This window comes from Plectropomus leopardus, chromosome 19 (assembly GCF_026936395.1).
Source record: "Plectropomus leopardus strain MGB_pleo_1.0 chromosome 19, ASM2693639v1, whole genome shotgun sequence".
Classification (NCBI taxonomy): domain Eukaryota; kingdom Metazoa; phylum Chordata; class Actinopteri; order Perciformes; family Serranidae; genus Plectropomus; species Plectropomus leopardus.
The window spans coordinates 3788954-3812307 of record NC_142194.1 but is presented as its reverse complement, the minus strand read 5'-3'; the positions used below and the strand labels follow the sequence as shown (position 1 = coordinate 3812307).

At 38.1% G+C, this 23354-nt stretch overlaps 2 protein-coding genes and 1 pseudogene across 3 annotated transcripts in view; 1 reads left to right on the top strand and 2 right to left on the bottom strand.

Moving 5' to 3' along the window:
- acsf2 (acyl-CoA synthetase family member 2) overlaps positions 1-8241 on the bottom strand; it is a 50287-nt gene extending 42046 nt beyond the window's left edge. Inside the window, exons 1-3 of one of the 2 annotated variants that reach the window (XM_042507448.2) lie at positions 8085-8241; positions 7845-7987; positions 3005-3200 (exon numbers count right to left, since the gene is read on the bottom strand). In XM_042507448.2, the coding sequence (XP_042363382.2) occupies positions 3005-3200; positions 7845-7963 (315 nt within the window). In that variant the 5' untranslated portion in view covers positions 7964-7987; positions 8085-8241. The other variant, XM_088069609.1, reaches the window with a different exon arrangement.
- A 1260-nt stretch (positions 8242-9501) lies between these two features.
- Positions 9502-20886, bottom strand: tap2t (transporter associated with antigen processing, subunit type t, teleost specific). The gene is made up of 12 exons (XM_088069608.1): positions 20628-20886; positions 18559-19106; positions 18064-18178; positions 17803-17933; positions 16789-16994; positions 16512-16709; positions 15407-15535; positions 15121-15312; positions 14188-14361; positions 13545-13704; positions 12295-12431; positions 9502-10811 (listed from the first exon to the last, which is right to left on the bottom strand). Exons 2-12 carry the CDS (start codon positions 19061-19063, stop codon positions 10599-10601), a joined length of 2160 nt encoding a protein of 719 aa, XP_087925734.1. The 5' UTR covers positions 19064-19106; positions 20628-20886; the 3' UTR covers positions 9502-10598.
- Positions 20887-21848: 962 nt separating this feature from the next.
- Positions 21849-23310, top strand: LOC121959277 (protein FAM151B pseudogene; annotated as a pseudogene).
- Positions 23311-23354: the final 44 nt, after the last annotated feature.

The following is a 23354-nucleotide window of genomic DNA, read 5'->3' as shown; positions in this document are numbered from 1 at the left end:
TTACGTAACCCTCGGATGTATTGAGTTTTAAGGGGCCTTGTGCAGGGACTCACTCTACATGTTTTTCTTTCTGGTGAGTGGGCGAAACCTTTAACCCTTTGAAATCTGGAGCTACATCACTTTTCTTGTGCTGCTTTCAGATGCTTTTCACAAGTAGGAAAATAAAATTGCATGAAATGAATAGATTTTGAAAATTATTTTTAAAAAGGTGGAAAAAAATGTCTAGAAAAAAAGAAAACTAGGAAAAAACTATATTTATAATTTTCAAAATTATATATTTAAAAATTATGATACAGAATTATTATATTCTACCTGCACTTCTTCCAGGTCATTTCTACCTTTTTTTTTACTTTCTTGTTTTGCCTTTTTTTTTAAAACTCAGGTGATTTTATTTATTCATTTGTTTTAACTCATTTCTTGTTAATTCTTCCCATGTTCTTGAAAGAAATCTGTCCAATTTGCACACAGGGTTATTTATGCCAAAAACCTGGGTGTGATCTCGGATGCTGATCTTAAATTCCAGAAGCACATATCTAACATCCTGAAGACTACCTTTTGTCTTTTGTTTTTGCCTTTTCTTTAAAGCTCTTTGAGTTTAGGGCTGTCGTGTTAAATGTGCGATATGTAAACAGATTTGACTTGACAAAAAATATCATTTCATATTTTAAAGATGTTATATTTAAAAGATCTAATGATTTAACATTGTGCAACTTCTGCATTTAGGGGGACATCTTTACATTGTGGAGACATCTCTACATTGTGAGGACATTTCTGCATTGTGAGGACATCTCTACATTATGGGGACATTTCTGCATTATAAGGACATCTCTACATTATGAAGACATTTCTGCATCCTAAGGAGATATCCAAATTAAGAGAAAATTAATGCATTGTCAGGGCATCTCTACATTGTGGGGCCATTTTTACAATGTCAGGGCATCTTTACATTAAGGTGAAATTTCTGCATTGTGAGGACATTTCTGCTTTGTCAGGACATCTCTACATTATGTTTTAGACAAAATTCAACCAAATAAAAAAAGTGAATACTCTTTCCTGCAGTGGACTGATGTTAAATTCTAACAGATTTTTAGAAGAATATTTAACGAAAACTTCATCTGGAAAATATGCTGAGAATTTGACAGTGCTTGTTTCAGTCTTCCTCTTAGGTTGCATAATGCCAAAAAGTCTCCAACAGGGACGGGGGAGGGGTCACAAATCACATCTGCTCTAAAGCTGGATTTCTTTGAGTCCACAGTAAATAAATAACTGAAGGCAACTTCAAGCATGACAACAACTTGTTAAAAAGGACATTTGTGATGTTTTATTTTTGTTCACTACCAGTTAATTTAATATGTCTTTTATTCATTTATGCATAGAAAGGCTTGCTTCCAAAAATCAGAAAAGAGGCAGGGTGTTGAAGTTAGTCATCAAAGTGAGGATTAAGGTTCATTTACAACTCTTTCCATTTCACTATCATACAAAGCTGCAGAATGTAGCATTGAGCAATCGTCTCTCCGCCGGCCTTTTCAGAGTCCAGGTGGTACGGTTTTATAGGGCTGGAGTTTGTGCTGTGGAGCAGAGAAGGTGAAGCCAGGCTCATAACTTTCTGTCACTTTATACGGGCTGTAAAGCAACATGTGGGTCAGAGATGTTCCCATCTCAAAAATCATGATTTACTTCAAAGCCCATAAATATTTTTATAAAGCACAACTGCGAAATCAAAGAGGTGATGGTAGAAGAAATTATTTCAGCAACATGTTCTCACACAACGGTGCGTTTTATATCTCGTGAATAAGTGCCCCAAGAATTACCGGTAAGGTTCAATTTAAGAGAAAAATCATAGTTTGGCGTTATCATGTTGCCTACTGAACATAGAGTTATGTAGGTTAGTAGGCTTGGGCAGTATTGTGGTATTACAGTATACTGGGGTATTTAGAAATCCCGAAGGTATGTTTTTTTAATATTGTCATAAATACAGGTGCTCCCCTTTCTGTTAAACTCATTGTATGTAGTGCACAGCATGCACCACCAGAGCTCAGTTTCTGTCTCTACTGGTGGAACAGATAGTTGAGCTGCAAGATATCGGGACACGTAGTGGTGGAGGGAGAAGTTACAGGACTGTAGACAGCCGGTGGCCAGCAGAGAGAGACTGTTAGGAATAACGGCATGTTTTTACATCTGACCAGGTGAATTAAGGATTTATTTCTGCAAAACTGGAGCTGGTGATTGCTGAAACGGTAGATTGGCTAACTAGATTACTAACAAGAGTAACCAAGATGGTTTGGGTGAGTTTTATTTTGTTTCTGTTGAGTTTAAATGAACTGTGTTTGATGAGTTAACAAGGCAGTTAAGCCTCATCAGTCGTCCATGACAGAGAGAAAGCTGAATTCAAAAGGTGTACATTTTATTTCTCTATTAAATAAGGAAAAAATACTTATATTTATGTATATTTATTAGTCTGAAAGGGTGAAAGTAAGCATCATACTGGGCCAGTGTAAAGGTATGAGGGTTGGGTTTAGGAAAAGTTTTAAACTTTTTATATAATAACACTGAATACTGTAGATAATTGGCAATAGCTCAGTTAACAAGTTGCTTAAAAAGGTATTCAGAATTGTGGCCCTTTTGACTGTGGATCACAAAAATTTGCACTTACCACCTCTGTTGTAATGCTTTGGGAACTTTATCAGAACAGTGTTTATTTAGGCAACTTATCGAGTGGCTCCACCAGTACATCCATATGTAGTTAGCAAAAAGAGCTAACCCAGGGGCTACTTTCTGTATTTACTTTTATTTGGAGTCAATGAGTGCAAAGTTATCATGCCCTACAGTCAGGAGCAACAGCAAAAAAAGAAGAAGAAGCAGAAGAAGAAGTTTCCTCCCAGGACTTCCATATATAGTTGTAGATGTTCCAACATTTGACCTAAATCAACCTGTTGAATTCAGCGGGGATGGAGGCAGACACACCGACCGGACACAAACAATATACTTAGAGGAAAAGACTCACATCCTGCTGAAACTGTGCAAAGGTCTTGCGGACTCCGTCTTGTAGAAAGACCAGCGCCTCTCGGTCGGGCCAGCGCTCCACCGTCCTCAGCAGGGTCTCTCCGACTGTCATGTGGAGCAAAGGTTTGGAGGAAGTGCCGTGGGCGTAGCTGGTGGTGAGAGTTGGGACGACTGGCAGAGAGTCCACATGAATGCCACTGCAGGAAAACAGAAGTTATTTAACCGTGGGGTCAAAACATATTTAACACAGGCCTGTATACGTGTGCACAAAAAGAAGACTTCAGCATAGGTATTAGGTAATTTTTCATACCTTTCTGAAATTTTAACGGATATATGACGTTATAAGTGAGCAGCACTAACCCCGCCCACCAGCCGCCCAGGCGGCGAGCGCGCCATTTACTTTCAGCTTTTCAGACTAATAAATACACAATAGAAACCAACAAAAAGTTAAGAAAAGTAATGTTCTAACAACTATTTTCTTTATGAAACAGAAAAATACAATTGTACACCTTATGAATTAAACTTTCTTTCTGTAACACAAGACTAACGGGGCTTAATTGCCTCATTAACTATACATTTTATAGACTAAAGGACTGATCTATTCATTTAAAAAAAAGAAAAATTAGAAGATTAATCTACAATGAAAACAATAGTTTTTCCCCCCAATTCAAATTAAGAAAATTCTGAAATAATCTTGTTTGGATTGCTGAAGTAATAAATAGAGCCGTCAGTTGGGATCAACTTCCAATCTTACTCTTAACCATTTATTTATTCAGTTGGATCCCCATCAGCCTCTGCCAGGGTAACAACCACTATTCCTGGGGTCCAGTCATGACATCATAATGTAAAACAAATATGTAATTTAAAATCCAAGCCAAAAAGGAACGAAAAATGACAAAAAGAGGAAAACTACAAAAAGAAAAGAAAAAAACAACAATCGGCCAAAGAAAAACACAAGAGGACACAATTAAATTACTTGGACTGTTTTATCCACTTCATATTGTTTAAGACTTGTGCAGAATTGGTTATTGTAATTCTTGGATATAGTCCCAATCCCCTTTATTTAGATTTGAATCAAAAGTGTGTATTTGCTGTCCGAACCGTCAAAGTCTACAAGTGAACAGCCGCTTTATTTAAACTTGAGCCGAGCTTTAAATCTCTAGAGACTCAACATCAATTGTGTTATGAATCATAATGTTACCTAATCCTGGTTCAAACCGGTTCAGCTGTCGTTTCACGTTTTTACACAGAAGCATAAAAAAGGACACGTCTCTGAGCTGTAGATAAGGGAGCAACACGAGTGCAACCTTTTATCTTTATGATGCAAATCAAGAAAAACGATGCGTAGTAGAGCTGCCGACACTTGTGATGATGGTATTAAGGTTTTGTTCACAGAATTAAGGTGGATTATGCCCCATCAGTTTCTGTCCACTGAACATGCTTGTTTTTGTCACTGACAGACTGTTATTTTAAGTGTCTGACAACATTATGGAAATGATCTCTGCAAAGATAGAACATTTTGTAAAGACTACGATCCTTTTTGTTTACCAAAAAGCTATAACCCAAACCCACCAGACTCCATTTAAATAAACATCATTTTAGCGTGTATAAATGCAGCATATTTTCACATCCAACTGTGTGAATCAAGGGTTAATTTCAAGCAAATCAGATATGGTGATTGTTGGAACAGAAGAAAAACAAACCAATAGGTGTTTTTCTGAGTTTTATTTTGTTTCTTTTGACTTTGACAGACATGTGTTTTATGGTTATAAAATCGTTGTTTATTTAAATGGAGTCTGGTGTTTTTGATGATGGTCATATCGAGGCTGTTTCTAGTAGAAAATAAAGGATCTTACTCTATTACAAAAAAGTTGTGTCCAAACGACTAATTGAAAAACAGCTTTTGAAATTGCTCCAGTGTTGAGCGACAGCGCTGCAGCGGTGAAAACAGGCTGCAGGTTAATCCCTGCAGGCAAGTGTTTGTTTTTGCCATTGACTGACTCCTACTTTAATTCTGTGTCTGACAACATTATGGAAAGGTTGTCTACAGAGATAGACCTTTTGATTCAAGAGTAAGATCATTTTCGTTAAAGCATGAACAGCCCCAAAATTGAAATCAAAACAAAACAAAACACTAGACTCTGTTTAAATAAACTGTACTTTTATATTCGTCAAACACATTACAATCAAAGTCACTTTTATTTTCCAAATCATCATAAACATTTTAATTATAGCAGTTTTAATGTATTCTGTTTCTACTCAGTACTAAACACTAACAAATACTAATATCTTTAGCATGACAATTAATAATTAAAGCAAAAAAAAAAAAAGACTTCCAGGGTAAATACGGTGCCAGAGTGCATAAAAAGCACCAAAATAAAGTTTGGGCATTTAAAGCAGAGAGAAACATGGCCCTTTATTTGATTATAAGAAGTGCACTAATGCAAATTTTAAATATGCTCTTAGATTTTTTAAAAGGAATGAGAACACACTGAGGTCTGACTCACTTACAAGGAAGTTGCGAAATAATAGCTACAATGATTTTTGGAAAGGTCAGCGCCTTGAATAAATGCAACGCCTCTCAGCTGACAAACACTGATGGAGTAAGTGGCTCTGATGAAATCTGTCAGCATAGAGAGGAATCCAGGTGTGACTGTTAATTCACAAGAAGCAGTCTCTGAGCTAAAAGATAACAGGGCGTGCCACACGGATAACATAATTGCTGAGCACTTAAAATTTGCAAGTAAGAAACTGTATGTTTTGTCAGCTCTGTGTATCACACGTTTTTTAGTCCATGGAGTCCTGCCAGACTCTATTTTATTCGTTGTATTAGTGCCTGTTATTTAAGATAAGTCTGCGAAACTGAACAGCTCAGACGACTACAGGCTCATAGTCCTGTGCAGTATTTTATCCAAAGTGCTGGAGAGTCCTCTCGTCCAGGCTGGAGCAGGACATCTGCACTGCTGATAATCACTCTGGCTTTAGACGTGAAAATGGCACCGATGTGTGCATTTTTGCTTTAAAGGAAATCCCTGACAAATATCACAGGCAAAATTCCACAGTGTTTGTTTTACTGATGCATCGAAGGCTTTTGATCGTGTCTATCATGAGAAATTATTTAAGAACCTGTTGCAAAGGGCGGTTCCTGGACTCCCTGTAAGGATCCTGGTGTTTTGGTATGCACATCAGACAATGCAAATAAAATGGGGATGAGTTGTCGATGCAGTTGAGCAGATGTCACTCTGGGTGGATGGTCGGTAGCTCTCTAATAAATCACCTGATGTATGCAGAGGATTTGATCATTTTGCTGGACTTCAACAGTTATTGAGAGTCTGTTCACAGTATGGCGTGGATTTTGACATCAAATATAACGCGAATAGGAGTAATATCATGATTATCAGAAGTAAGGAAGACAGAAAATTGGTATTTCTCAGATGAGAGGGATGTACTCAGACAGAGCTGGAAGTTATACGCACAAGGTAACGTGTTGGTTCGTAAATTTAGTATGTGTACGAAGCCCATGAAAATCTGTTTAAACCCTTCTGTATACAACCCATCTGTGGTGTCGCTACAAAAAAGGCAGCTTGCAGAGACTGGCTGTGGCTTGTAATGACAGTATGAGGCTGCTGCTGAAAGCTGTGCAGAGTTCTTGTGAAAGCCAAATGTTTGCCAATGTTGGTGTTCCTACTTGTTCTGTTTTAATAGGAAATCTGATTTACAGGTATATATGTAGAGTGGGAAAATCTGAAAATGGCATTATTTTGGATCTAGCCAATCCTGAGCTGAGCTCTGTGAGGTTTGAGTCATTTGGAGCCACTGGTGTTCATGTCTGTATGTCAATGCTTGATTCACTGTACATATATATATATATATATATATATATATATATATATATATATATTTCTACAATTTCATTTAGCAGACGCTTTTATCCAAAGCGACGTACAACACAAGCAAGAATTTAGACTTAAGGAAAAAAAAACCAACCCCTTAGTAAGTGCAAAAAGTGCTTCAGGTGTGATTGGTCACAGGTATTGCCGTCTAGTGGCAGAAAAAGTGCCGTATATATATATATATATGTGTGTGTGTGTGTGTGTGTGTGTGATTTATATATATGTTTTATTTTCTTTAGTTTTACCTATGGTCCTCTCTTTGAGCTGAATCCTTAATAAAATTTTGAACTGAATTAAACTGAAAATAGAGAATCCCCTACAGAGGTCCTCAAAACCTAGAAACCTCCCCCTGTTAAAATGCGGCTCCAAACTGACTCTGAATCAGTGCTTCGAGTGGATTCATTCATTGTTTAAAGGTATCACAGGAGTGCAGGGTGGACAAAATAATGTGAACAACATGAAATAAGATCACCATGTTGTAAGAACTATTTTTATATGCCACTAATGTTGGAGTGCAAAACAACACACTGGTGTTTATTCAGTCTCCTCCCCCTCCTGTCCCAATGAGCACGAGCTCAGTTCGTCATTTAACTGTATTATTTCTAATATTTCCACACAAAAACAGCGGAGACGTTTATGATGGGAGTACAGTGCTGACTGGAGATTGTGCAACGTTAAATACGCACGCATGTTCGGTAGAATTAATAAACCTGTTAAGTCATGATATCATATAATCTTTCCGAGCAGCCGCGGTGATCTTAGTACATAATCAACAAAGTTACAAACAAAAATTATTATTTTTTGTCACATGAGGTGTTTTTTAAGTAATGCAGAAAAAAATCGCTTTAGCAGCCACATATTTTTTTTATGTAAAGTGAAAATAAACCCGACTGAGCATTATTGTCATTATTTAGGTATTTTCTAAGTATTTGCGTTAATGTGACTTACCGACTCGCTGCAGGGAGTCCCGGATGACATGTCCATGGTCTTTGCAAAACTTTTAAGGATCTGGAGAAAACGCGGTTGTTCCGCAGAGACTGAGAGCGCAGGACAATCCGGGGGATCATTGTGTGCAGCCGCAGCTCGCCGCGCTAAAACACACACAGAGCAGACTTTCACTTTTGGTACAACTTTTTCAGATTACCTGTTTGTGTCTCTGTGTGTGTGTGTGTGTGTGTGTGCACGCACCGCAGCGGAGACCCGCGGGGACAGAGGACAGCAGGGAATTTACTTTTCTTAGCTGGTCTGCAGCAATTGGCAGCTCCTCGCTCGGACCTTGATCTGTCTCTCTCTCTCTCTCTCTCTCTCACACACACACACACACACACACACACACACACACACACACAGACAAACAAACACACACACACACACACACACACACACACACACACACACACACACACACACACACACACACACACACACACACACACTGGAGGCACTGGTCCCTTCCTGGTGGGAGCGTCCTGCAGATAAAGCAAGATCAACACTGCACAATAACTTCAGTATTTTTCATCCTGCACTCTATTTTCACAAGTTTTTGTGACTAATCAGAACAACAGTTTGTGAAACCGCTCTAATTTTGAGCTACAGTGAAATCCCTGCAGGGAATTTACCCTTCAATGGAAAGAAATTATTTTATATGAGAGTTTTCATGTCATTGAACTCCACTTCTATATCAAAACTACAAACTTACAATAATATTAAGCCTTTAAAACCTGCGCAAATTGGCTTGATTTCTATTGAAAGTATGGAGAAATGGTAGAGACAAACTTGACAAGAAATGACAAAAATGAGCAAGAAATTTGTGAAAAATTACAAGAAAATTACATCGCACACAAAGAAAGAAAAAAGCAAAGAAATAAAGAAGAAGGTGCTCTTCACAAATATTCAAAACTTTGAGCCTTAACCAAATTAGTTTGGTTTCTATAAAAAAAAACTTTAAAAAGCAAACAATGCGCAAGAAATTAGTAAAATGTTACAAGAAAATGAGCTCAAAAATGAAAAAAGGGCAAAGAAAAAAGAAAGCAAAACAAAAACAAGGAAATGACATGACTTTTCTTTTCACATGCGGCTTTTTAGACACCTTTAACAAGTATTTAAACCTTTCAGCCCTGAGCAGACTGGTTTGATTTCTCCTGAAAAAAGGAAAAATGGTTAAGAGCAACTTGACAAGAAATGACCCAAAACAGAGCAAGAAAGTTACCTGAAAATTAGTACACAAAAAAACTGAAAGAAAGAAAAAAGCAAAGAAGAAAGAGAGCAAAACAAACATGAAACGACATCAATTTACTTGTTTTGTGCCTTTTTTGCCTTTTTTCTTATATTTTTGAGAGAAATGAAGGTTCAAATGGTTCCGACAGGCTCTTATTATTCCAACTGTGTGACAACAAAAAAATGTGATGTTTCTTCATTCACTTGATTCTCTGAAAAATAAAATAAATATATGCATGAACTAATCAGCATGCATGTTCGTCAACTTTTACCTTGCAAATGTCAAAGGGTAAGTTAAAAAATGAAGCTTCTCTGTAATTGTTGTGCAAATGACAAAGTGCTGCGTCCTCCTGCCGGACAAACTCACACAAGAAAACAAACAAAAACAGTGGGAGAAAATATATCATCATATTTTACTTAAGCAAAAGTAGAAACATCAAAATGCAGGTTCTGCTTTCAACATTTCACTCAAATAAAAGTAAAACACATTAAAACCAAGTAAAGTATCAAAATCCACAATAGAGGCATCTTTTCACTAAATTATTAGTCACAAAAAACATTTTTTCACTCACAAAAGTGCCAGCTGATGAATCAAATACATGAAATATAAAACACTGACTCATTTTCACTCAAACCATTTCTCCTCCTTTTCCACAGAACAAGATGACGGAGACTTTTTGCATGTTTGTGCCTTTTCAGAGTTTCCCCCGAATCTGCTGTCGTGTTTGGTGGAGGAAGCGTCACTGTTGGTTGATGACACAGACATTTTGTCATCTAATGTAATTTAACTGTTTTTACAATGACTGCACGTCTGGAAGAGGGATCCCTCCTCAGCTGCTCTTCCTGAGGTTTCTACCATTTTTGCTCCCCATTATAAGGGTTGATCTTAACCAGGATCAGACTCATAAACAGGTTATTAATGTAAATGTGGCCGCACCCAACGTTCACGCCATTCAACTTATAAACTATAAACTTCAGATACGAGGAAACGTTTAATTTTCGACATCAAGACCAGAAAAGACTGACCTCAGAAACCTTAAATTTAAGCTTCATCACAGGAGTGATGTGACGTGAAAACCTTGTTATGAGGACAAATATAAAATATCAAAATATAAAGCATGCATTTTACGTCACGTTCAGGAGCCGCACAAAATGTTTCTGAGGGCCGCTTTTGGCCCGCGAGCCACACTTTGAGCAACGCTGCACAGAGGCAACTTCTGAGACATAAATATAACTCATGAACATATTTTGCACCAATAAAACATGCAGAGAGCATCTTTGAGCCGAGTTGGTTTTCAAAAATTACAGTTTTTGAAAAATCAAAAATTACTAAACATACTGTGTAAAAACATGCAGACCACAGTCCTTCACTCACTGGGCGGTTTTTGTGCTGATCGTCCCTCAGAAGATGAAAAACAGGAAGGTTAGCAGGTCACGATGATTTCACACACTTCGTCATCTGAAGTCACTTATTGCGACTAAAATTCATTTAGAAACCTTTCCTCGGCCGACTTGAGAGAACAGTTCCTCTTTCAGGCGATGGTAGCGCCCTCTCTTGGCCATGAGCTCCTGGTGCGTCCCCTCCTCCACGATCTCTCCCTTCTCCATGAAGATGATGTGATCCGCCTTCTCCACCGTCTTCAGCTGATGAGCCACCACCAGGACGGTCCGGCCGCACGCCACGACCTCCTGCAGCACCTGAGGCGCACGGAGAAACACTGATGCACCGAGTCACAACACTCTGCGATACCGAGCGTAAAGGATAAAGAAGGAAAATAATAAAATAATAAAATACGTAACATCGAGGAGGTAAGAACTCCAGAAACAGTATAAAGACCATCACGTTTGGGACTGTGGTCCTCGATGCCTCCGAGTGTTGCTGAATTTTTAACCTCTTCAGACTGTTTCGTTCTCCATGGCTGCAACAGATTATTTTCAACTACATTCACTTGATTTAGGGCTGTAATACCACAGTGTGTTAGTGCCACTGTAGATTTAAAAAATAAAAATAGAGGGCAATATTCTGAGAAAAAAAGTCAGAAAATAATGCAAGAAAAAATGCTTCATATCCCCAAAATTTGTGCAACCTAAGCTAAAAGGTAAAAATGAATAATGGATAGAAGTGCTGAAAATGTCATTACAAAAATCACAAAAATCTGACTTTTTTTCAGGCTTTAAGCACAAAAAAACACAAAACATACTGATCCAACATTAACCGTTTGTGAGATTTCAGGATTGTTTCTGACTCATGTGATTCAAAAATTCCAAAACGATGTTAAAAAAAGACAAATGTTTAGTGTTTAGCTTTAACTTCAGTCAAAAAACAAAAAACTGTTTGCCCTCCTGTGTGCGGCACACGAAAGGAGGCAGCTGTATTTACGTGGCGGTCCTGCAGCGATCTCAACCGCCCCGTTTACAATGAGGCTGTTTGCCTCTATGGTCATATCAGTGTCAAGGAAACCTGAACCAAACACACCCACAGTCCTGAAGAGAGATTAGCTGATAAGATGAAGGATTTCTGAGAGTGTTTTTGGTTGCAGCTTACGTGGTCCTGAATATTTAGTGTGCTGAGATTGTAAATGTCTGCAGAAAAATCACTTGATATGAATTTGTTTTAAAGAAAGTACAGCTTGTTGCAACAACGTCCATCTCTTACATGAAGAGTTTTAGACTTTCTGGTTGGGCAATTGACATATTGAATACCTGAGATTTTTAAAAAGGTTAGTAAATAGATGTAAATAAAAAATAAAATATTTTTCACCGCTCTGCCTTGCCTCCCCTCAATGGGCGCCTAGTTAACTTACAACTGAGGTGTTAAACCCTAACCCATAAATGGAGGGGGGGGGGCAAATAGGGAAAATAAGACATAAAAAAAAGACATAAATAAATGCATAAATAATTACAGAAATTAATGAAAAAATAAATATGTGAAATGGAAAATAAAACGGGAAATTAAATACATAGGGAAATGTATACTAAGTAAATAAGCAAGTGAATAAATTGATAAATAATAATAATAATTATAAAAATAGTAGAGAGAGATAGAGAGTAGAGATAATAGTGAGACACCTGAATGGGACACAGCCATCGTTAACGGGGATCACGTTTAAAGAGGAGGAATATAATCACTGAGCGGGTGCTCCTGTGGCGAAGACACGTCCCGACTGTGTTTTTTACTCACAGCATGCTGCACTTCAACATCCAGTTTGCTGGTCGCCTCGTCCAGTATGATGACTTGCGGCTCTCGAACCAGAGCTCTGATGATGGCGATGCACTGCTTCTGCCCATCTGAGAGTCTGCCACCACTCTCCCCGACATCTGCAAACACGCACAAGAAGATTATTCAGGTAATAAAAACATCAAAATGTTTTTTTTTTTAAATCGATCATGGTTGTAATACTGCATCATCACGACCTGCTGATCTCCAGCTGGACACCTCGAGCTGCAAACAAAGATTTTCCTCACATCGAATCACATCTGCTGTCTGTTAAAAGTTAATATTTAACTCATTTCGAATCATATGTCTGTTAGAGTTTCCATTATACAGTACACAGTACACAGTACACAGTACACAGTACACAGTACACAGTACACAGTGCATCTCTCTGTTCAGGTTTTAGCTCAAAAAATTAACCTGTAAAAGTTTACTTGTTACTTTGGTATCATTTACTGACTTGTATATTTTCCGTGTCTGTTACAGCAGCAGACTACGCCTGTAACAGACATATTAACCCTTTGAAACCTGAGTAAAGCAGTTTGATTTCTTCAAAAATATGGGAAGACGGCAATGAGAATGAGAAAAACATAACCCCAAAATTAGCAAGAAATTAGTATATAGTACAAGGAAATTACCAGAAAATTACTCTAAAAAAACAAATAAATAAATAAAACAAAAACAGTTTTTTTTTCTTTTAAAACAGTGTTTAAATTTGCAATATTTTTTAACATAATTTTCAAATATAGTCTTCCCTAGCTGTTCTCTTTTAGACATTATTCCTTTGCTCTTTAAAAATAACTTTAAGAGCTATTTATTTTTTGCATTTCTTGAAATATTTATGACCAAGTTGCCCATTGACTTTTTCCTACACTTCTAAAAGATATCACGCAAACTGCTGAGATTCCAAACACTTAAATAATCGTGAAAAGCCTCTAAAACTGGCACACGGAAAGTGATGTTGCTCCTGGTTTCAAAGGGTTAAGGTGCTTTAGTGTTGTTGATGGAAAATAAAAACAACATTAAAATATTGGCATTAGACCGTTTAACTTCACCCTGAACAGGATGGAGTTAAAAAACAAAGTAAAACTGTATTTGTAGCATTCAGAACAGATCCGTTTTAATGAGTCTTGTAACAAACGCATATTTATACGGATTTAAATAAACTCTACAGATTATCTTTATCTATATTTACACGTATTTCTGCACCTCTGTACCTGTGTCATATTTATCCTCCAGTTCAGAGATGAAGTTGTCTGCTTTCGCCTTCTTTGCGGCTTCCTTCACCTTCTCCGCGGGGCAGTCCTTCAGGCCGTACTCAATGTTGTACCGCAGAGAACCAGAAAACAGCACAGGATTCTGGGATACCAGGGCCATCTAAATACATAACGTTCAAAAAAACGCACTGTTAGATCAGTGCTGGTTGACAGCATTAATCAATGCAGCGCACACGCAGTGCAAAAATAATTCTTACGTGCTTGTGTGATTAAAAAATGGGTAATATGGTATTTACAGCTCCTATTTAATAAGCTTAATTAATGTGTTAGTCTTAATATTCAGTTTTGTCTTTAACTGCAAGCAACAGTGCAGTTAAAATCCCCCCACTGTATCAAAATATGACAGCAGTGACACAATTTTTCCATAAAGAGTTTTTGCTATTTTCAATTTCAATGTGTGCTTTTTGAGGGTTAATAGAAAACTACCTTGTGAGGTCAGATATAGAGAGGTGATCTATAAGTAAACTTTACTTTCATGCAAAAATCGACACAAAGCGAGACTTTAAAAAAAAACAAAACATTGAGCATTCACGAATGGATTTGTTGCAGAGATTTAAGCGTCCTCGCACGGAGCCGTCTGTACCTTTTGATGGAGGTATTTGTGTTTGTAACGGTGCAGCGGTTCTCCGTCCAGCAGGATCTGTCCCCTCTGAGGTTCATACAGCCTCTTCAGGAGGCTGACGCAGGACGTCTTCCCGCTGCCGGAGGGACCCACCAACGCCGTCATCTTCCCCGGCTGAAGCTCCAGAGAAACTGACTGAACAGAACACGTTCACCATGATCTGGATTAACCTTTAACTCCATTTTAACCCTTTGAAACCTGGATCAAGACCAGTTTTCTTGTGTGTTCAGATGACTTTACAAGCTGTTTGGCACTTTGAAAACTGGTGTGATTTCTTTTGAAAACATGTATAAAAAGGCAATGACAAACTTGGGAAGAAATGTCCCACAAATTGCAAGACATTTTACCTCATTTTTTTCAAATTTAAAAATGTCCAGAAAACTATATTTAGAATTGTGATAATTTTCTATTTAAGATTATGTTATAGAAAAAAAAAATAAATAAAATATATATTTTTTATATTTTATTTTCAATTTTTTCTCTATTTTTAGGTAATTTTATTGTAACTTTTTTATTTTTTTTTGGCTAATTTTTGGACCATGTTTTATTACGTTGCTTGTTCCTTTCTTTTTTTGAAAGAAACAGAATCATTTAGAAATTTTTAAAAAGGGGGAAATGTCCATATTTATAATAATTTTATATTGCATTACTGAAAAAATATATAATAAAATATATAAAATCAATACCCATATATTTTTTAAATTTCAGCACTTTTTCAATTTCTTCTTATTTTTGGGTAATTTTATTGTAACTAATTTTTTGCTAATTTTTGGACCATGTCTTGTGTTGCTTGTTGCCTTCTCGCAATGTTTTTGAAAGAAACAGAACCAATTTGCTCAGGTTTTAAAGGGTTAAACATAACGACCCTGCAGTGTCGGCGTGTGAAACAGTTACCTTCAGAGCTGGTTTATTGTCAGTCACTGAGGGATACATGAAGGTGACATTTTGGAAAACAACTCTTCCCTCCAGCTTGTCTGGCGCTAACTCTCCGGCTGCCTTACACTTTGGTTTTCTGTCCAGATAACTGAAGACTTTGGAAATGACTCCGAATGTGGACACGGTGTCTCCCAGACTATACATAATCTCCTGTGACAAGAATGAAAAAATCATTATTTTATACTTTACAACTCAAACACATCAGAGAGATTCTGCAGTGTGAAATATTCATAACGCAGCTCACCTTTAGGTTGTTTGACATGGGCTTCTGGTACAAGAAGAAGGAGACGAGACTGCCGATACTGAGGCGACCCGACGAGATGAGACCGCGAGCCTGAACCAGCATGAGGATCTTTATACCCAAACTCACCAACTACATGGAAACATAGAGGGGAGTCACTCACAGTGTACTTTAGCCTAATAAAAATACACCGAGCAACAGAAATCACACATGCCCCTCATAAACGTGAGCCAAAACAAAAGATTTTAACATAAATGGAGCAGCACATACATTTCATATGTACAGAGGACCACTCATGCCAGGAAAAATAAATCAAATACAGAAATACATCATTTTAGAACAGATAAAATAATAAAATACACATGGAAATTAAAAAAGTGGAGATACTGTGTCACAATTTTGACTTTTTGTCATAATTTTTATATAAAAATTACAATTATGAAACAAAGTCAAAATTATGTCTTCCTACGTTTCATTTGGACTTTGTATCATAATTTTTCCATGTATCACATGATGCTGATTTAGTCAAGTTGACTTTCTATCTCAAGATGCAAATTATGTCAAAGTTTTGACTAAATGAGTAAAAAATTTGACATATTAATGTGACTATCTGAAAATTGTGACTTTGTATAACACATATTTGATACAGAAAGTCAATCTTTTGCCAGTATTTCATTATTCTGACTTGAAATATTAAATCTAAGTCATAAATTTGATTTAAAGACTATAATAAGGGCCCTATCATTTTCGGGATGCATGGACAAAATCGCTGATTTTGGCATAATATCTTGTTATTTTCTAAAAAGTGAAGCAGTTTATAAAAATAACTGTTTTCCCTGCAATTATCAGCATTTTTAAACAACACCGAGGAAAATAAAATCTGAGTTATCTCATATTCTGACTTTTAAAAAATCAAATACAAATCTTAGTTGTAATTCCTAATTACCATCTCAAAATGAATAAATATACATATTAATTAATTCATATATATATGTATAAATTAAAATTAATTAAATTAATTATATTTTCTGGTAAAAATGTGCCTCCATACAAATGACCATACAATGAGTTTAAGTGTAAATATAAATGCACAGTGCTGCCGCCTCACCCTTCGTATAAAGCAGAAAAACGCGCTGTAGATTCCTGAACGTGTCTTCACGGCGCACATCTGGTCCAGAGCCTCGTTGTACCTCCTCAGCTCACCTTTCTCTGCCCTGAAGCTCCGGACCGTGTGAATCTTACTGATGGTCTGGAAAGCCAGGTCTTTGTTCTGAGCGTGGCAGTCCTGGATCTGATCCTTCAGCTCCTGTTCGACAGAGAACACAGACTGACTCGGTGACTGCTGTGCGTTTAAAGCAGAGCGGCGTAAATCTCATCGCACTCACCTGAGACAAAGTGTTGTATTTGTTCTGCACGATGGCCAGCAGTGGCATCTCTATGCAGGTGAGCACCGTGAGCTCCCAGGACAGACCCAGCATCACTCTGAGCATGAGGCAGGTTTTGAACACGCTGCGAGCGAGGGCGTTGGCGTTCAGTGCGACCGTGCGGCCCATCCTGTCCACATCAGAGTGCAGGCGAGAGGAAAGTCGGCCTGAGAGAGGAAAAGGAGAGGGAGAAAGACCACGTTCAAGAGCGGCGTCTCTTAGAGCTCTAATCGGGCCCAAAAAATCAGGTCCAACCCAACATGAACCAGCACAGTTTCTGTCCAAGCCCGAGTCACTACAGCAGCTTTGGGTCCGAGCCCGATTATAAACCCGAATTTGTACTATATAAATAGCCCAATAGTATATCCCATTTTATATAATATAAAATAAACATTTTTTTAATATTAAAACGTGTAGTGCTGGCGTGAGAGCTGGAGTGTTGGTGTACTCGCCTGGCTTGCTTTATAGTTAAAGTTTGCTTGCTTGCTACAGTTTATAGATGCAACTACTACAAATAAATGATAGCTACTAGGAACAAAATATATAATGTTTTACCGTCAATTGTTGACACTGTTTCCAAACTTTCCGCCATTTTTGCTGCCCTAAAATGTCACGCAAAATTTCCCAATTTCCCTCTCGAAATTCCAACTTTGAAGGGCCATTCATGCGCTCGTAACTCGCAAATACAGTATATAAGATATTTCTGAGGAGCACGTGAAGGCAGCAAAAGTCCATGTTGAGCACTCAGGATGGGCTGCACTCTGGACTCTGCATGGGGGTCGATGCAGACGTGGGCGACATTCATGTCACGAGGACCAAAGTGAACCCGTGCGCACATTCAGGTGCGTAAACATAAATGAATGCTCATGTGAATGAATGAGAGACAGTGTTTGTGTTTGGCTTTGTAGTGAACTTTCTGCAAGTCTACGTGGAAAAAGGGCTTGACGCGCGACGTGTTGGGCGTGTTGCTCTCACCGGGGTTGTTCTCGTCGAAGAACTGCACCTCCTGCTGCAGGAGGGTGTGAAACAGCAGATGCTTCAGTCTCTTGTTCAGTCTGGTCAGGGTGCACATAAAGATTCCTCCTCTTAAGCCTGAGAACAGAGCGCTGGTGACATAAAAACATCAGAGATGACAGTTTATTTCTCACTGAAACAAAAGACGTTTTTTTAATCAAACAGGTGATAAGTTATGATGTTAATGTTAAACCCAAATAAACAGGAATACTCCCTTATTACCTTCCGAGAGAGAGAAGAGCCAGCTGTCCGACTGTGTAACAGAAGCTGGTTTGAAGCGCTCCACCTCTGAGCATATCAATGACCTTCCCCTGATACAACGGGATAAACGTGTCACCTGTCAGGGAAGATGTACGGCACAGCTAAGGTTAACAGGAAATCATACACACAATGCTTTCAGGACTTAAGTCTTAGTTTAAATAACGGCTTAAAATTTAAATATACTGAAGCTAGAGCCCGGCGATATGGTTTGAAAACAATACTGCATTATTTTTAGGCTGTATCACGATATTTTGAAATTTTCTCTAAACTACTGAAATAAAAATTATTAAATCAACTAGTTTCAAAAAAATTAAATAAAGTAGCTACATCATATAATAAAGTTAAATAAAATACTGTTATAATAAAGTTAAATAAATTTCTCTTACCATTGTCCAGAAAAAAAAAAGTACTGCTATAATAAATAAATCCTGATTATACTGTGTATTTCATACTTACAGATGACGGCTAAGATGAGGGAACTAAAAGCTGCAATCAGATAAAAGGTGTCTGGTTTGAAGTATTTCAGCATCCTTAAAAGCAGCCGCCTGGAATCCAGTTTAACGTTGTCCTTTCTCGGCTTTGAGTCGCCACAGAGGCCCTTTTCCCAAACCACGCAGGCCAGTGACGAGGACAAGGGGCTGAGGAGCAGCATGTTGAAGTCCAAAGATGGTCCCGTGTAAGGCTCCGAGGGAGGCGCCATAAAAACCCGTCCACTTTCCAACACAGGAGACAGAAGGCAGAGGAGAGACACCAGCCTGCGGAGCACAGCCGGGGGCCTCCCGTCAGTCAGTGCGGAGGTGAAAACGAGGAGGACGGCCCACTTTGCTGCCCCGAAAGCCCACACACCTGCCAGCCCTCCACAGCTGGAGCACTCCAGCAGCACCAGTCCAGCCCACAGAGCCAAACACAGCACCGCGTCGAAGACAAGAACCAATAATCCGCACACCGTCACTTCCTTCATTTTCTCCGGCGGACGATCAGACTGCAAGAGGCTGAATCTGATCCTGAAACAACAAAAAGTCTGTTTTATTGATGGTGACACAAGTGGTGGAAAGTAACTGAGTACATATACATCAAGCCCATCAGCAGAACTTTTAGGGACCTTAACTTGAGCATTTCCATTTTATGCTATCTACTGTTATAATAATAATAATAATAATTATAATAATAACTTTATTTCTAAAGCACTTTTTCTAAACCAGAGTTACGAAATGCTTCACAATACAATAATGCAATAAAATATATCTTATGAAGTGAAATCTTTTAAAGCAGTTGAATTATTTCCTTTGAGCTCATGTCCATTTAACCAGCTAGTACTATTATTAATTAGTTTTTGCCTTGTTTGCCTAATTTGTTCTTGCCTATGTTTGTTTGTTTTAAGATTTTTGTTAATTTTTTTTTTTTTTTCATTCAAAAACATAGTGGCATCATGAGAAAATCAAAATCTGAAAAATAATGTGTATATATATATATATATATATATATATATATATATATATATATATATATATAAAAAGATAGATAGATAGATAGATAGATAGATAGATATATGTTTGCTGCTGCAAACCACTGACATCCTAGGAAAGTGAAAATTACAAAAAGAAAAAAAATTACTATGTAGTATAACATCATGAAAAAAATGACATTTAAAGGACTGAAATTCTGAAAATTAATAAATGTTTGATATCTATGATTAAGACTGATGTTGGCTTAAAAAAAAATCCCTATTTAAGTAGAAAATAATGTTTATGGATATTTTTTTAAAAGCTTGATTTTGAAAAGTACATTTTGTGCACACTTTGGTTTGTAATAAAGTCATGAAGCAATAGCTGCATTAAGTATAATCAAACCATAAAAAATAAGAATTTGGGGTGGAATAAATAGTAATGCACAAAAATCTATGTTGCTGCAAACCAATGACATATCCCAGGCTGTAATAATTTTTAAGGTAAGGTACTTAATATGTAGTATATTTAAAATAATTCATTTGTGTTTTTTTTCCCCATCTCAACACATTGTGGCATCTTTCAAAAAATTACATTTAAAGGTTTAAAATTAACTAAATAATTAAAATTAATAAATATATGATATCTATGATTAAGTCTGATGTTGGTTGAAAAATACTCACTTAAAGTAGATTAAATGTTTAATATTTTTAAAGCTAGATTTTGAGCATTTCGTGCACACTTTAGTTCGTAATAACACCATTAAGTAATTATCGCATAAAGTAAAATAAGAGTTTGGGGCGGATTTCGAAAGGTGACACACATATCGATAAGAAACCAGTCATCGATATTTTAACCCTCGTACTTTCATCGCATTGATTAACAACTTTGTTATTGTCGTTTTTGGGTAGCATCGTTACTGTAGCTGGCTAAAGTTAGCTCATAACTTCATCAACACGTCCTAACAACATTTTAAAGCAGCTGCTCTCCTAACTGCTGTTTATCTTTTATCTAAACAAACCTGCGACACATTAAACGTCCTTAAAGTTGATGTTACCGTGTTAAATTTGGATGACTCACCGTGTGTTTCACCGCACAGTCCACAGTTAGCTAAAGTTGGTTAGCCGGTTTGTTTTCAGTTTCACTTTCAGTTTGGAGTCACGCGGCTCAGCTGTGGGGACTCCGGACACACAGAAAACACACGACGGAGCAGAAACTGTCCTCATTTTGGATATTTAATGTTATCTCGCTGGGAAAAGGTTTAAAACTTTGTCAAAAGTTGTCCGCCATTACTCATTAACGCCGCAGGTTGGCGACTGTTTACATCCATGGTCTGTGCAGCAGAGAAGAAGAAGAAAGAAACTTAAAAAACTTAGGTCAAAATATCTCGATCGCCCCCTTCTGCTGACCGCAGTACGAGCCATAAACCACGACCCCCACATGTAAACAAATATATATTTATATAACTCTCTTACACCAATAAGTGCAGAAGGACTTTAGCCAGACGATGTATGGAAGCTCCAAGCGGCCATACATTCAAACATTTTTTTTCGCCCTCCATTTTCCCAAGATAATTATAATTTTCTTTTTATAAAACAAAATTATTTATACCTCCCTCTTCAAACAAAATCATTTGTCCCCCAACATTAAACATAAGCAAATAATAAAAAAGAAATCATCCCATCAAACTGCCTTTGTAATTTTCTTTAACTTTTTTTTGTTGTTGTTTGTAAGAGCAGGAGAGTTCAGCATCAAGTTACATTCAGTCAAGAAAAGATAGAAAGAAGAAATTTGTGAATAAAGAATTTCCCCTATAAAATAAAGAAATTAACAACATAATTCAGGACTCTATTTATTTATTAATTTATTTATGTTAACAAACCAAACGTGCAAAACAGGGTACAGCATAGGCAAAAACAAGCAAACAAACAAACAAACAAACAATATATCTGACAGATTCAGGTAAAAAAGCAGTAAACAAATGATCTGAACATGTTACAGACAAATAGACCAGAAAATAAATAGGTAGATAAATAAAAAGCAAGAAACCAAACAAAACAAAAGAAAAATAAACAGATGCATAGACACACAAATGCACAAGTACGTTCATTTAGAGGATTCAGGGAATCATTTTCCAAATCTTATTATGTTTATTGGTAATAATTAACCTGAATTATTTAGGAAGAGTTTTCAGTTCCAGGAGGAAAAGGCACAAATTTAGGCGCTAGCTTTGTGCTTGTGAATGAAAAATTTAGCGTTAAAAAAAATAATAAAAAAGTATGACAATGGCTTCCGTAAAGGGTTCTGGCCAATCGGTGCGCTCGTCATCTGTGGCGCTGCTCCTGATTGGGTAAGATGTGCGTGTGGGCGGGATATTTACGGCCGCTCCGCTTCCTCGTCTCTCGCTGTTATCTGCTGTGGATTTGAGGCATGAAGAGGACTATTTTCTGTAACCTGCGCTGCTCCGCGTCACTGTTAATCGTGTGTTTCACAGTTTACGCGGTGTGGCGGCTGCGGGAGAAGGTTTCTGACCGGACTCTGCAGTTTTTCATGGACCGGGGTCACATAAAGCGGAGGGACGCTGCTGAGGTGAGGTGGTCTCACGCGGTGAACAGCAGGGGTCACCTGACCGAGGCTCTGGCAGGTGAGACGCACATGATGGAGGCTGACGTCATCATCAGAGGTCATGACCCCAGGGAGCCCGTCATGGCTCACCCTCCGGACACGGACAGTGACGTCACGCTGCGGGAGTGGCTCGAGGAGGTGAAGGAGCGCGAGAAGGGGATCAAACTGGACTTCAAGAGCCTGGAGGCGGTGTCTCAGTCTGTCCTCCTGCTGCAGGAGGTGCTGGACCACACCAGCTGTCCTCTGTGGATCAACGCAGACATCCTTACTGGTCCTGGGGGACAGGACAGACCTCTTGACCCTCAGTCTTTCCTCTCAGCTGTGAGGACTCTCCCCCCGCACACTGTGCTGTCTCTGGGGTGGACTACAGGGTCCACAGCGGGGACAGATAACCCCGGGTACAGCTGGGACATGGTGCACCTCATGGAGGACATCTGCAGAGACCTGAAACATGCAGTCACCTTCCCAGTGCAGGCAGCCCTCCTGTCCCAGTCCCTGTCCCAGCTCAGGTGGCTGCTGCAGCAGTCAGACAGGTACTCTCTGACAGTGTGGACGGGACAGAAGGACGAGTACTCACTGCAGGACTTACTGTCCTACAGGACAGAGTTTGACGTCAGTAGGATCTACTACGACCTGCCGGAGTCTCAGAGGACAGAGATCAGTCTGACAACGCAGCAAAACACCCGGAAGTCTTGTTTATTATTTATCTGTCTCTAGTTTCTGCTGTGGGACAGAGATTCTCAATTTATGCCCCGAGGGCCAAATCTGGCCCCTCATAGGGTGCCAGGTGCCCCCCAAATATTTTCTAATTCACAATAAAAATAAAATGATTCACACGGGGAGTTGTTTTTGTATTGTTAGTATACATGAGGTGTCCGAATGCATTAAAAACATCAAAATAGAGCTTGTTTGTCAAAAAAGAGCCAGAGGAGGATCCTCCACACCCCTGAGACAAAATCCTACAAAAATACTAAAATCTTAGAAAGAAAATAATAAAATCCTAAAAATGTCCTGAAATCTGATAAAAACACTAAAATCCTGGAAATGTCCTACAAACATGCTCCATCCACAAATCATTTTCAAAAATCACATCATTTTCATGTTTTTTTCGGTGAAAATGAAATATGACCTTATATCACGCAGTCCTATTATTTATTTATTTATTTATTAGTTACTTTTTAT

Excerpts from the sequence above, each read along its gene's own strand:
- tap2t (XM_088069608.1), bottom strand. The coding sequence starts at position 19,063 with ATGAAGGAAGTGACGGTGTGCGGATTATTGGTTCTTGTCTTCGACGCG. Across the intron at positions 17,934-18,063 it reads GCTCTTCTCTCTCTCGGAAG|CGCTCTGTTCTCAGGCTTAA; the intron begins GTAATAAGGGAG and ends TTATGTCACCAG. Across the intron at positions 15,536-16,511 it reads TTTTCTGCTTTATACGAAGG|TTGGTGAGTTTGGGTATAAA; the intron begins GTGAGGCGGCAG and ends GTTTCCATGTAG.